Raw genomic sequence first — 15,343 nt, forward strand, 5'->3', positions numbered from 1 at the left:
CTGAGGCAAAATATCGAGATATACATCGTGTATCGTGACATGGCCTAAAAATATTGAGAAATTTAAAAAAGGCAATTTTGCCCAGCCCTAATATGGATTATAATCCGGTGCGCCCGATGGTCCGGAAAATACGGTATACAGTATATTTGGAACCACACAATGGCCAGCGTCCACTGCAATGGACACTTGTATTTGGCAAAACAAGACTATTTTTTGGGAAATATGCAACGCTGACAAAAGAAAGCAAATGTCCACTACAGAGAATATTAGTTTTCAAAATTAAATAATAAAGAAGGGATATCCCAATCCTTAGCTTTGTGTTAAGGTGGCCCCTACAAGAATTTAGACCAGTTTTTCAACCACTGTGCCGCGGCACACTATGTGCCGTGAGATACAGTCTGGTGTGTCGTGGGAGATTAAGTTATTTCACCTAATTGGGTTAAAAATATTTTTTGCAAACCAGTAATTATAATTTGCAAATATTATGCCGTTGTTAAGTGTTGGTGATATCTGGAGCAGAGTAACCATCTCATACTCTTCCATATCTGTAGGTGGCAGCAGGTAGCTGATAGCTTTGTAGACATCGGTAACATGGTTTGTTGTCATGATCACAATATGCATACAACAGCGGGTAAAACTGTATGTAATGCTTAAACCGAAAGTAAACAAAAAGGGAGTGCCACTAGGAAAAGGCATTGAAGCTTAGGGAAGGCTATGCAAAACGAAACTAAAACTGAACTGGCTGCAAAGCAAACAAACACAGAATGCTGGACGACAGCAAAGACTTACGGCGTTTTGAGCTGAGAAGGCGTCCACAAAGTACATCCGTACATGACATGACAATCAACAAAGAAAAAATAGCAACAACTTACATAGTCTTGATTGCTAAAACAAAGCAAGTGTGAGGAATAGCGCTTAAAGGAAGACATTAAATTTTGACAGGGAAAAGCCAACAAAATAAGAGCGCAAGACAAGAACTAAAACACTACACACAAGAACAAATAAGTTATGGCGAGTAGTAGTGACAGTACACTTACTTTGAGACAAGAGCTATAGTGATGCATGGTTGGTTATGGTTTACATTCATATCCAACACTTGCGGGAACAACTTTTTATTGTCAATATCGGCTACTGGGTTGAATTTTTTAATGTTTTCTGCTGGTGGTGTGCCTCGGGATTTTTCCAATGGAAAAAAATGTGACTTGGCTTAAAGGCCTACTGAAGTGAGATTTTCTTATTCAAACAGGGATAGCAGGTCCATTCTATGTGTCATACTTGATCCTTTCGCGATATTGCCATATTTTTGCTGAAAGGGTTTAGTAGAGAACATCGACGATAAATGTTTGCAACTTTTGGTCGCTAATAAAAAAGCCTTGCCTGTACCGGATGTAGCAGACGATGTGCGCGTGACGTCACGGGTTGTGGAGCTCCTCACATCCTCACATTGTTTACAATCATGGCCACCAGCAGCAAGAGCGATTCGGACCGAGAAAGCGACGATTTCCCCATTAATTTGAGCGAGGATGAAAGATTCGTGGTTGAGGAAAGTGAGAGTGAAGGACTACAAAAAGAAAAACAAAAAGGCGAGGGCAGTAAGAGCGATTCAGATGTTATTAGACACATTGACTAGGATAATTCTGGAAAATCCCTTATCTGCTTATTGTGTTACTAGTGTTTTAGTGAGATTATATGGTCGTACCTGAAAGTCGGAGGGGTGTGGCCACAGGTGTGGTGACCGCCATTGTCTCCGTGGGAAGCCACATTTTTCTTCCCCCCTCCTCCACGGTGTAAGCATCCGACGGACGGGGGCGGCCGGTGGGATGAGGCAAGAGAGTCCACAGCTGAAGTAAGAATGATGCAAACTCTCCGCTCATGTCTACGGTAAGAGCCGACTTATTGCCACCATTTTCTCACCGAAACCTGCCCGTTGACATGTGGTAGGGAACCATGTTTGCTTGACCGCTCTGTTGCATAGTAAAGCTTCACCGTCAGCTTTCGGGAATGTAAACAAGGAAACACCGGCTGTGTTTGTGTTGCTAAAGGAGGCTGCAATACACCGCTTCCCATCAACATCTTTCTTCTTTGACGTCTCCATTATTAATTGAACAAATTGCAAAAAGATCAGCAACACAGATGTCCAGAATACTGTGTAATTATGCGATTAAAGCAGACGACTTATAGCTGGGATCGGTGCTGGATCAAAATGTCCGCTACAATCCGTGACGTCACGCGCACGCGTCATCACACCGCGACCTTTTTTAACAGGATACTTCTCGCGAAATTTAAAATTGCAATTTAGTAAACTAAAAAGGCCGTATTGGCATGTGGTGCAATGTTAATATTTTATCATTGATATATAAACTATCAGACTGCGTGGTCGGTAGTAGTGGGTTTCAGTAGGCCTTTAAATGTTGAAAGACACAGATCTAGTCTTTTTTTTTTTCTAATAGTCTTGACTTTTTATTTATATATTATATATTTTTAAAAGTCTGATATCATACATCACCATAAATTAAAACATATTTCCCAGTTTTTTTGCTTAGGCCACGCCTACTTCCGCACCGCTACACACCTGTGGAGTCTGGTAACAATTACAAAAAATGAAAAAAGCCAACTAGCGTGATATTCCTTGCCACGTTAAAATGTCACCAAAAAAAAAACGGAAAGCCAACAAATGTTACCTTGAAGTCCACGGAAAGCTGCGGCGTGTATTCCAGCGTCCACAGGGCTCGAACCAGCGACGCCAGCTTCTCGGTGACTTCCCCCCGGGAGGTGTCGTCTCCCCGCACCTGGACGGCCGTCCTCCGGTCGCACGGGTCCGGCTTGTACTGCTCCAGGCCGAGGTACTCGGCCAGCAGGTCGGTGTTGCTGAGGCACTGCACCACGGCGTTCATGAAGCAAGTGTTGCCGTGGTTCTTCAGCCCCAGAGCCCCGGGGGTCTTGTCCCCGGAGCACCACGACAGCCGCTCCTTGACCGAGCCGTGGGAGGACACCGTGGAGCTCTTCTTCACCGTCGCAACTCCCACCGGGGCGTCGTCCGTGAAGCCGCCGTCGTCGTCGTCCTCTCCCCCCGCTTGAGGCTCCGGTGGCCGTCCCTCGCCGAAGTGCGCTAAAGTGCTCAAAGTTTTCAGAATCCTGCCCATGAAATGGCTGAGCGAGCGGAGAGACTTCCGCCTGGTGAACACGCCACTCCGGTGCTTCTTCTCCTTCCGCTTGCTCGTCTTGGCTTTCATGGGGTTGCGCGTCTTCTTGTCCTTGTTGCGGGGATCCATGGCTGCTGCACCTGCCCGGGGAGAGGAAGGCTCGGGACTGAGGAGGCGCACCTGTCTGCCTCTCCGTCTACTCCTCCTCCTCCTCCTCCTCCCGCCTTCCTGTAAACATCACCGCCGCCAAAGTGGCACCGAGACACCGGGTTACCCTCTGGCTGCTGTTATGTTGGATGGCGTCTAAGCCTCATCGCCTCCTCGTCCTCCATGCCTCCGTGCTGCCTACCAGCCCGTCACCATGACTCCTTCCTCCCGCCCCGAGACTGTGAACAATGCCCGGCCCACCCTGCTCCCGCCGGCCTCTTCATTAGGTACACCGGATCTGTCTTTGCAAACATATTGTGAATGTGATAGGGTTGCACATCTCTCTCTGATAAACGATTCGATATGCAGCTAGATCAGGGGTCTCAGACACGCGGCCCGCGGGCCAATTGCGGCCCGCAAGACGTTATTTTGCGGCCCCCACCTTAATATGAAAGTTTAAAGGGCTACTGAAACCCACTACTACCCACTACGCAGTCTGATTGTTTATATATCAATGATGAAATATTAACATTGCAACACATGCCAATACGGCCTTTTTAGTTTATTAAATTGCAATTTTAAATTTCCTGGGACTTTCTTCTTCAAAACGTCGCGTAATGATGACGTGTACGCGTGACGTCACGGGCTGTTATGAGTGCTGCGTACACACAGCTAAAAGTCGTCTGCTTTAACCGCATAATTACACAGAATTTTGGAGATCTGCGTTGCTGAATCTTTTACAATTTGTTCAATTAATATTGGAGAAGTCAAGTAGAACAATGGAGTTGGGAAGCTTTAGCCTTTAGCCACACAAACACACGGTGATTCCTTGTTTAAAATTCACGGAGTTGAAACTTTCCTATGGATCACAGCGGACATGGATCCCGACCACTTGTCAACCAGCAGGTTTGGGTGAGAAAATTGTGGTAAAAAGTCGCCACTTACCGGATATCAGCTGAGCTTGTGCCTCCCGTACAGCTGCCGTCGACTTGGCCCCGAGACACTGCGCGTCAACACCCGGCCGTGGACGTACACTTCCGACTATCAGGTACTGTTAATCCCACTAAAACACTAGCAACACAATAGAAAGATAAGAGATTTCCCAGAATTATCCTAGTAAATGTCTCTAAAAACATATGAGTCCGTCTCAATGCAACGCGATTGCAATCGCGTTTTTTTTTTTTTTTTCTAGTCCGTCGCTATCAATATCCTCAAACACAAATCTTTCATCCTCGCTCAAATTAATGGAGAAATTGTCGTTTTGTCGGTCCGAATAGCACTTTTTGTTGGAAGCTCCCATTATAAACGATGTGAATATGTGAGGAGCCATCACACGGGTGATGTCATCGTCTGCGACTTCCGGTAGAGGCAGGGCATTTCTCTTAGCACCTGAAGTTACAAACTTTATCGTGGACGTTCTCTACTAAATCCTTTCAGCAAAAATATGGCAATATCGCGAAATGATCAAGTATGACACATAGAATGGACTTGCTATCCCCGTTTGAATAAGAAAATTTAATTTCAGTAGGCCTTTAATGTTAGTGCGGCCCGCAAGTTTTATATGAATGGCGCTTGACAGTGTTGTGTTATTTGGGTCCAAAATGGCTCTTTCAACGTTCTGGGTTGCCTACCCCTGCGTTAGTGGAAAAGCGGCAGATGAGTGAAAGCGACAGAGACGTTGCCATGTAGACGAGGGTTTTCTTACGTGCCTGGCTGCAGTCACACCGTTACACCTGTCCGTCAGTAATAACAGTCCCCGATAACTTGGACAGATTCAAACCGTTGTTTTGTTTGATTCATTTTGCATTGTTTCACACGATGAACACTACATTTATTTCTCTATAAACACTCCAGGAGCCATCACTTTTTTGCGCTCGCTATCCCGGAACTATTATCCGCCAACTGCCGTGTTGCTGTAGGGAGGAAAATCGGAACGACACACATTGCAGAAATAGCATTATTCTCCGTGCGTCGGCTAAATACAAATATATTCCACAACCCCAAACGTGTCTTTTTCAAAGCCTGCAGTGAAGAGAGAGGTTAGTGATGTACAAAGACAATTCCAGGAAAAGTGGGGGGTGCAATATTTCTTTGTTGAGCACAGGGGCACCCCGACCTGTCTTCTTTGCCCATAGAACGTCGCGGTGCACAAGGGATACAATTTGAAACGTCATTATACAACTAGACATGGTGAGGAGTATGCAATTTTTTTTTCTTAAATATATTTTCTCGCGGCCCAGCCTCACCCAGACTCTGCATCCAGTGGCCCCCAGGTAAATTGAGTTTGAGACCCCTGATCTAGATACACAGGTTACGATTCGATTCAAAAAACGATATCCTTTTATTACAGTTCGATTCGATTCTGTACGATACGATTCGATTTGACGGTTAATATCCAAGACTCCAAATCCCCAAGCATTGTGGCTTTATGGCACTGGCAAAACAAAACAGAACAACAAAATCACATGTCAATGTATTTATTTTTAGACATGGACCAGAAAAAGTCTGGCTGAATTGTAGGATGGGAACTCCAGAGGTAAAAGTAGCACAAAATAGTAACAACAAAGTGCAATATTTCAGCCTGAGCATAGTTTTGAATACTAGAGGTAGGTAACAAAGATTCAATATTTCAGCCTGAGCATAGTGCTTTGAACACTAGAGGTAGGTAAAAAAGATTCAATATTACAGCCTGAGCATATAGTGTTTTGAACACTAGAGGTAGGTAACAAAGGTGCAACATTACAACGTAAACAAGTTACACACCTATAACACATCTCAAAATGTGGCACGGGGTTTTAACTCACCGTACTCTTGGCCGTGTTTCCTCTTTGCATGCTGGTCGAGATTTGTAGTGCTGCCAGTGTACGTCAACGATGCTCGACACAATTTACAAATAGCATGGCCTCTGTCGAGCTTCCCTTCCTTCCTATAAAACCCAAAAACTTTCCACTCTTTGGATTTCTGTCTCTCCGATGCGTTGAAAATCTTTCGCGGTCCATTATCACCTTCGGTCAGACTGACGCTTTCGTTCTCCTCCTCCTTAATTTTCCGTGTTGTCCCTTGTTTATCACTCTTGCTAATACCAGCTAGGCAGCTACCGCGTTTGGGAAGTAGCTTCAGCTCTCGCGTTGTTTTAGAGACGCTGGCGCATATTGTAATCCAACTAACCCATGCAAAGTCTCGCGATAACCGATCCATGACTCTATAACCGATTCAGCTAGGAATTCATGGATTATTCGCATCGATTGAGGAGTCTGCTACCGATGCAGCCTAATGGCTCACTTGTTGAAACGAATACTCTGTCGCATCGGTTTATCGTTCACAACCCTAGAATGTGAGTGTGAATGTGTTCTGTCTATCTGTGTTGGCCCTGCGATGAGGTGGCGACTTGTCCAGGGTGTATCTCACCTTCCGCCCGATTGTAGCTGAGATAGGCACCAGCGCCCACCACAACCCAAAAAGAGAATAAGCGGTAAAAAATGGATGGATGGATGATTTGATTAGAATGTTTCGTCCCGCTCATGTAGATAAATCATCAGAATAAGAGACACGTTTTAGGATTATGAACTGCCGCCTATTTCACTTTTTTATTCACGTGACCCATTTTTTTTGTATCGATATCAGCAAATTATCGGCTTGAATCTAAAATCGTACATGTTAAAGTACCACTGATAGTCTCACACACACTAGGTTTTCCGCCTATTGCACTTTTTATTCATGTGACACATTTTTTTTGTATTGATATCAGCAAAATATCGGCTTGCATCTAAAATCGTACATGTTAAAGTACCACTGATAGTCTCACACACCCTAGGTTTGCCGCCTATTGCACTTTTTATTCATCTGAAACATTTTTTTTGTATTGATATCAGCAAAATATCGGCTTGCATCTAAAATAGTACATGTTAAAGTTAAAGTACCACTGATAGTCTCACACACACTGGGTTTGCCGCCTATTGCACTTTTTATTCATGTGAAACATTTTTTTTGTATTGATATCAGCAAAATATCGGCTTGCATCTAAAATCGTACAGGTTAAAGTTAAAGTACCACTGATAGTCTCACACACACTAGATCAGTGGTTCTCAACCTTTTTTCAGTGATGCACCCCCTGTGAACATTTTTTTTAAATTCAAGTACCCCCTAATCAGAGCAGAGCCTTTTTGTTTGAAAAAAAGAGATAAAAAAGTAAAATACATCACTATGTCATCAGTTTCTGATTTATTCAATTGTATAACAGTGCAAAAATATTGCTCATTTGCAGTGGTCTTACTTGAACTATTTGGGAAAAAAAGATATAAAAATAACTAAAAAATACTTGAAAAATAAACAAGTGATTCAACTATAAATAAAGATTTCTACACAAAGAAGGAATCATCAACTTAAAGGGCCCTCTTTGGGGATTGTAATAGAGATCCATCTGGATTCGTGAATTTAATTATAAACATTTCTTCACAAAAAAATAAATATTTAACATCGATATTTATGGAACATGTCCACGAAAAATCTAGCTGTCAACACTGAATATTGTTGTATTTTTTTTCACAGTTTATGAACTTACTTTCATATTTTGTTGAAGTATTATTCAATAAATATATTTATAAAGGATTTTCGAATTGTTGCTGTTTTTAGAATATTTTTAAAAAATCCCACGTACCCCTTGGCATACCTTCAAGTACCCCCAGGGGTACGCTTACCCCCATTTGAGAACCACTGAACTAGGCTGCCACCTATTGCACTTTTTTATTCATGTGAAACATTTTTTTTGTATTGATATCAGCAAAATATCGGCTTGCATCTAAAATCGTACAGGTTAAAGTTAAAGTACCACTGATAGTCTCACACACACTAGATCAGTGGTTCTCAACCTTTTTTCAGTGATGCACCCCCTGTGAACATTTTTTTTAAATTCAAGTACCCCCTAATCAGAGCAGAGCCTTTTTGTTTGAAAAAAAGAGATAAAAAAGTAAAATACATCACTATGTCATCAGTTTCTGATTTATTCAATTGTATAACAGTGCAACAATATTGCTCATTTGCAGTGGTCTTACTTGAACTATTTGGGAAAAAAAGATATAAAAATAACTAAAAAATACTTGAAAAATAAACAAGTGATTCAACTATAAATAAAGATTTCTACACAAAGAAGGAATCATCAACTTAAAGGGCCCTCTTTGGGGATTGTAATAGAGATCCATCTGGATTCGTGAATTTAATTATAAACATTTCTTCACAAAAAAATAAATATTTAACATCGATATTTATGGAACATGTCCACGGAAAATCTAGCTGTCAACACTGAATATTGTTGTATTTTTTTTCACAGTTTATGAACTTACTTTCATATTTTGTTGAAGTATTATTCAATAAATATATTTATAAAGGATTTTCGAATTGTTGCTGTTTTTAGAATATTTTTAAAAAATCCCACGTACCCCTTGGCATACCTTCAAGTACCCCCAGGGGTACGCTTACCCCCATTTGAGAACCACTGAACTAGGCTGCCACCTATTGCACTTTTTTATTCATGTGAAACATTTTTTTTGTATTGATATCAACAACATTTTGTCTTGCATCTAAAATAATACATGTTAAAGTACCACTGATAGTCTCACACACTAGGTGTGGTGAAATCACACTGCATTTGACCCATCCCCTTCTCCCACCCGCTGGGAGGTGAGGGGAGCAGTGAGCAGCAGCGATGGCCGCGCTCGGGAATCATTTTGGTGATATAAACCCCAATTCCAACTCTTGATGCTGAGTGCCAAACAGGGAGATAGTGGGTCGCATTTTTATAGTCGTTGGTATGATTCGGCCGGGGTTTGAACTCACGACCTACCAATCTCAGGGGGACACTCTAACCACGTTAGCCTCCAGCAGTGCGTTTACTTTTGTACTGTGCGTTATTTTCCCCATATTTTGTTATATTACTGCCTCATTCCAAAATTGAATACATTCATTTTTGTCCTCAAAATTTTACACACAATATCCCAAATTGACAATGTGAAATGTTTTTTTTTTTAGTATTGCAAATCCATCAAGTAAACAAACAAAAACATCTCATTTACATTAGTATTAACTATGCAACTTGCAAATTAAAATGGATGCAGTAACAAGCTTCCATCTATCCATTTTCTACCGCTTGTCCCTTTTGCGGTTGAGGGGGGTTGCTGGAGCCTATCCCAGCTGCATTCGGGCACAAGTCGCCACCTCTTTCGCAGCAATAACAAACTTGTCTCGCATCATTCAATTTTTGTCATGCATTTACCTTCATAAAATTATTGTGGCCATTAGGTGACGCAAAAAACAAATTACAATTCTACTTCGACTGAAATGCAGCAAAAATCAATAGCTAAATAACCAGAATGAGATACGCATACTTTAGGATTATGAACTAGGCTGCCGCCTATTGCAATTGTTATTTATGTGAAACCATTTTTATATTGATATCAGCAAAAAAATATTGGCTTGCATCCAAAATCGAACATATTAGCCTCCAACAGCGCGTTTACTTATGTACAGTGCATTATTTGTCACCCCTTTTGTTATATTACAGCCTTAATGCAAATTTGAATTTCTGTCCTCATTCTACACACAATATCCCAAAATGACAATGTAAAAAGTATTTTGTAACGCAAATTTATCAAAAATAAAAACAAATCAAATGTACATTCGTAGTCAGTCTTTGCTCAATATTTTAAATATTAGAAAATATATCCAGTAACAAACTTGTCCCATCATTCAATTTCTAGGTCATGAGTTGACCTTCATAAAATTTTTGTGGCCACAAGTTCTTGCAAAAAACAAATGACCATTGTATTTCAACTGAAAGGCAGCATAAGTCCATTACAGATGGCTAATAATAAATAGGTTGCCGTCTTTTCATATCTACCATTGTTCTGTTTGACTAAATTCACTTGTTCAAACATTTTTTAAAGGCCTACTGAAACCCACTACTATCAACCACGCAGTCTGATAGTTTACATATAAATGATGAAATATTAACATTGCAACACATGCCAATACGGTCGGTTTAGTTAACTAAATTGCAATTTTAAATTTCCCGCGGAGTTTCTTGTTGAAAACATCGCGGAATGATGATGCGAGCGCGTGACGTCATGGACTGTCAGGAAATATTAGCTCAGCACCAGTTACGGCTAGAAGTCGTCTCTTTTCATTGCATAATTACACAGTAGTTTGAACATCTGTGTTGCTGAATCTTTTGCATTTTGTTCAATTAATAATGAAGACTATAAAGAACAATGCTGTTGATGGAAAGCGGTGTATTGCAGCTGTCTTTATCACCGAGACACAGCCGGTGTTTCTTTGTTTTTAACACAGAGCGGTCAAGCGAACATGTTTCTCTACGTCAACCAGCATGTTTTTGGATGGGAAAATTGTGAAATGTATATTTTACCGGAGACATCATTGGATTATTCGTCCTCCTGCAGCAGCTGTTTAAAAGGCAGCTGTGAGCTTGGCTCCTCTGCTTCTCTCTGAGACACTGTGTGTTCACCGCAGCCATCCGACCTCGAGGTGTGTCTTTACAATCTCACTAAAACACTATTAAAACAATAAGCAGATAAGGGATCTTCCAGAATTATCCTAGTAAATGTGTCTAATTAGATCTGAAGCGCTCACGCTGCCGCCGCCCGGAGCAGTCGCTTTTTATTTTATTTTATCTTTTTTTTTTCTAGTCCTTCGCTATCAATATCATCATCCACAAATCTTTCATCCTCGCTCAAATTAATGGGGAAATTGTAATTTTCTCGGTCCGAATTGCTCTCGCTGCTGTAGGCTCCCATTAAAAACAATATGAGGACGTGAGGAGCCCTCACCCTTGTGATGTCATCCTCTGCGACTTCCGGTAAAGGCGAGGCTTTTTTATCGTCGATGTTCTTTACTAAATCCTTTCAGCAAAAATATGGCAATATCGCGAAATGATCAAGTATGACACATAGAATGGACCTGCTATCCCCGTTTAAATAAGAAAATCTCATTTCAGTAGGCCTTTAACGTTCCACACAACAAAATAAAGTATGCATGATTGCTGCTGATATTGTGTTTGATCGATATCGTCCAATACTCAAAACTCCGATATTTTTTCAGTGCAGGAACCAATCATACTTAAGTACATAAAGTATCGTAATATCGTGCATGGGCATTTATTGTATATAAACTAATAATACAGCTTGTGGACTAACTGTACTGTAACAGTCAAAGACACTTGCTCATGAAATCAAATGAGAAAATGTGTCCAACCATAAGACTGCTCCTGTATATAGATGTTTTATATTAAATATATGATGATGCAGATGGGTAGTAAAACACACAATCTGCATATGTGATATTGTCAGTGTGAAACACCTGTCTCAAACACACAACTGCACTATAAATAGCCCAGCCATTGTCTTAAGTAACATTAAGGTTGCTGCCGCACATAAATTGCCTTTTTTTTTGTGCAATTGTGATTCTTGTCGACAGGGAGCCAGCATCTGCTGCGTTATACTCCAATTCTAATCATTTGAGGCTTGATTTCACAGCTCGCCGCAGCCGAAGATTGAATTTAGTGGGCCCAGATACGCTGATTTATTGGAAAAGATAGTCTGGGAGAGCATTTCCATATTTCCCCCTAATGTTCTTATTCAGCTATTGTTGGGAAACGCGTTGACATCTCATCATAGGCAATAAATGCACTCGCAGGTCATTTTTGAGTTTAGGCACAATTTCCAGTAAAAAGTACTCGTCTGAAAAGCCCAAAAAATATCATAATGTCACTTTAGTTTACTAAACTCAGTGAAGTCATTGGTTTATTTTGTGTTTTTTTAACAAGGGTTTGTACCTGTGTGACAAAGAGAAACGTGATGATAACCATAGAAACAAAAATGTAAGTTATTGCAATGTACAATGAACAAAGCACCAAATGTCTCTGAGTCTGCAATTCTAATACAAGAAAGAACATAACCACTCCATTGATTGTGTTTTGCTTTTTCTTTTGGCTTTTGTGTGTGTTTGGTGAGTCCGCTGCAGTCGGGCAAAATTGTAATCAAAACACCGGAAATTGGAAAGGGTCTGTCTGCTCAATACAATATTAGCAATGCAAGTATTTAAATATGTTACTGATCACAGAAGATAATTGAGAAGCACTGTTTAGTCTGTTATAAAATGTTCAGCTTCTCTTAATACTTGTACAATACTTAACGGTACCTCAGTGTTACTTCAAATATTTCCTGAGTTGTTATGAAATGGTGTTAATAGGTAAAAGTGATTTAATACGATGCATTTGGCTTTTTAATCTGCATGTAAAACTATAATTATACTCTACTGCAGGTCTATTCAACTGCATTATGAAGAGGGCCACAGTTTCAAGAGCCCAAGGTCTCAGGGGCTGCACATCAACATTTGGATGTTTCTTTAGAAAGTTATATTCCTTTGAGACCGTGTTTACTTATTTACGAAGTAAACACATCAGCTTTCACACTGCATTGTCAAGAAATTCATTATTTTTCCCTCGCTTTTGGATTCCAGCGTGTGCAGCCAGACAGATAGTTAACAAGTTCAGTTGATAATTGATGTTCTTTCTTTTCAATTATTTTTCCTCCTCTTTTGTTTTTATGTCTTCCTTTATTCAGGTTTGTAAGAATGAAAATATAAACATCACAAAAGTCCATTGTGTAGTTAACATAATGTCCATTGTGTACATTACATTAATAAAATAGGTTTAGTGTTAATACACACAGCAAACATTGCACACGTGTGGTTTTACACTCAAACCTGAAATGAAGCATTATCGCCATCTGATGGTCGTATTCAGCGCTACATGTATTTAACCAGTTTTGATTGCCCGAGTTAAACAGCCAAAAACAACACGACCACAAATACAAAAGACATCACAAAGTCAGCAATTTCAATACATTCATCCTTTGTTGTCCAGTCGCTGTTTAAAAGTCAGAGTTTCACAATTTATATGGATTTTTTCAGTGTGAATAGTGCTATCTTATTGTAGTCACCCCACTGCTGTTTCATTACCCCTGCAGGGTGGCGGGAGAACTGCATCCATGAGCAACCCTAGTTTGAATGTGTCTGGGCATTTAATTGATCGCAATTGAACTCTTTGGCTTGTCTTAGAAGACGTTACGCCTCACGTCCGAGTACATTTCATTAGTTCATACTCATAGACTAACCGTATTTTCCGGACCATAGGGCGCACTGTCGATAAATGGTCTATTTTCGATCTTTTTTCATACATTAGGCACACTGTATTATAGGGCACATTAAAGGAGTCATATTATTGTTTTTTTCTAAATTGAAAACACTTCCTTGTGGTCTACATAACATAAAATGGTGGTTCTTTGGTTAAAATGTTGCATAGATTATGTTTTACAGATCATCTTCAAGCCGCTTTCTGACAGTCGCTTCAGGATGCGCCGTTTTGTGGGCGGTCTTATTTACGTGGCTCACCTTCGGCAGCGTCTTCTCCCCGTCATCTTTGTTGTAGCGGTGTAGCGTGCAAGGACGGGAGTGGAAGAAGTGTCAAAAGATGGAGCTAACTGTTTTAATGACATTCAGACTTTACTTCAATCTATAACGGAGCAGCATCTCCTCATCCACCGGAAACAAGTCTCTGGAAAAAACGTCCAACCAGAACTCTCTTATAACTTAAGTTCCTTGGGTGAATAATGTAAACTCATTACACCGGTAGGTTTTAGCAATTTCATGGCAAATATAAGTAATAACTTTAAATGGCAACAGCAGAGGATGAATGTCCCGTAATAAGAAAATAGAGAAATATAAGAAACTTATTGACTATGGCGTCTCACAGACAAAGGCGGACACGTTCAAATTTTCAGGACTCATGCAGATACCAAATACAGATCAGCAGGTAAGAAAAGTTGCTTTTGCGTAATATCGCGAAACAAAACGCCAGATAATATGTCTTACCTTATACACACACCATCATAATACTCGTATGTTGGAGCACAGTACAATCCATCAAGCGGTGCAGCTTCATAGTTTCCCAAAGTCAAACCGAAACATTTTGATAGATTTTTGGATGTTCTATATTTTCAATGGAACATTTAAAATGTTGGTGTTTACTTGAGTCATATTGCAGTCTCCACGTATCTCTTGTGTGTGGCTGCCATTATATTGCAGTCTACACATATCGCTTATGTTTGACTGCCATCTACTGGTCACCATTTACCAAATAAAATAGTTCTGAGGTCGGTAAGCAAAACCAGAGTTATTCCCCACATTAGGCGTTATAAGGTGAACTGTCGAGTTTTAAGAGCAAGAAAGAATTTCAAGTGTGCCTTATAGTCTGGAAAATATGGTAGATTGGTCAGATCTAGTCTTAGACTTAGATCTAGTCTAGCGGCTGGTGCTGTCACGCCAAATTTCCTCCCCCCTACAAAAACCTTCCCCCCAGAAGACATTTGACGTGACAGCCTCTCTAATGCCTGAAGGACCCCAATGAGGGTGGAAGGACCTTAAAGCAGCCCACACAGCTGCCTGTTTTAAAGGCATTATAATTGGCTGATTGTCATTGGTGAAACATAACGGTGAGGAAAAAATATTAGCATTCCAACATGCTAACCTTTCAAGCTATTTTTGCTTTGCTAATTTTGCAGCTGTAACCCTTAAGAGTCATATAACTTGGTTTTATCACGCCCTCATTGGGGTCCTTCAGGCATTAGAGGGGCTGTCTCGCCAAAGGTCTTCCAGGGGGAAGGTTTTTGTAGGGGGGAAGAAATTTGGCGTGACAGTGCCAAAACCCCTAGTTTGAATGGTTTCACCAAGCCTATTTGGGTGATGTTTGGCGGGCCCAATGAAAAGCTTTGGTGGGCCGGATGTGGCTTGAATACATCTGCTCTACTGTATAAAAAGTGTTTAAGTGTTTTGGATTTTCATTGTTTAATTTTTTTTTATACTACTTGGTTTTCAACTGACCTTTTGGAGCGGATTTATAACAAAAACGGATGCCCTTCTATATTTAAATTAATGTATTTGCATGAGAATAGATTCAGATGAGGAAGATACTGTATGTTGTCTCC

At 40.6% G+C, this 15,343-nt stretch overlaps 1 protein-coding gene across 2 annotated transcripts in view; it reads right to left on the reverse strand.

Moving 5' to 3' along the window:
- usp43a (ubiquitin specific peptidase 43a) overlaps positions 1-3,514 on the reverse strand; it is a 302,210-nt gene extending 298,696 nt beyond the window's left edge. The window contains exon 1 of one of the 2 annotated variants that reach the window (XM_061911002.1): positions 2,682-3,514. In XM_061911002.1, the coding sequence (XP_061766986.1) occupies positions 2,682-3,272 (591 nt within the window). In that variant the 5' untranslated portion in view covers positions 3,273-3,514. The remainder of the gene's footprint in view (positions 1-2,681) is intronic. The other variant, XM_061911012.1, reaches the window with a different exon arrangement.
- Positions 3,515-15,343: the final 11,829 nt, after the last annotated feature.

Source organism: Nerophis ophidion, linkage group LG01, assembly GCF_033978795.1.
Source record: "Nerophis ophidion isolate RoL-2023_Sa linkage group LG01, RoL_Noph_v1.0, whole genome shotgun sequence".
Classification (NCBI taxonomy): domain Eukaryota; kingdom Metazoa; phylum Chordata; class Actinopteri; order Syngnathiformes; family Syngnathidae; genus Nerophis; species Nerophis ophidion.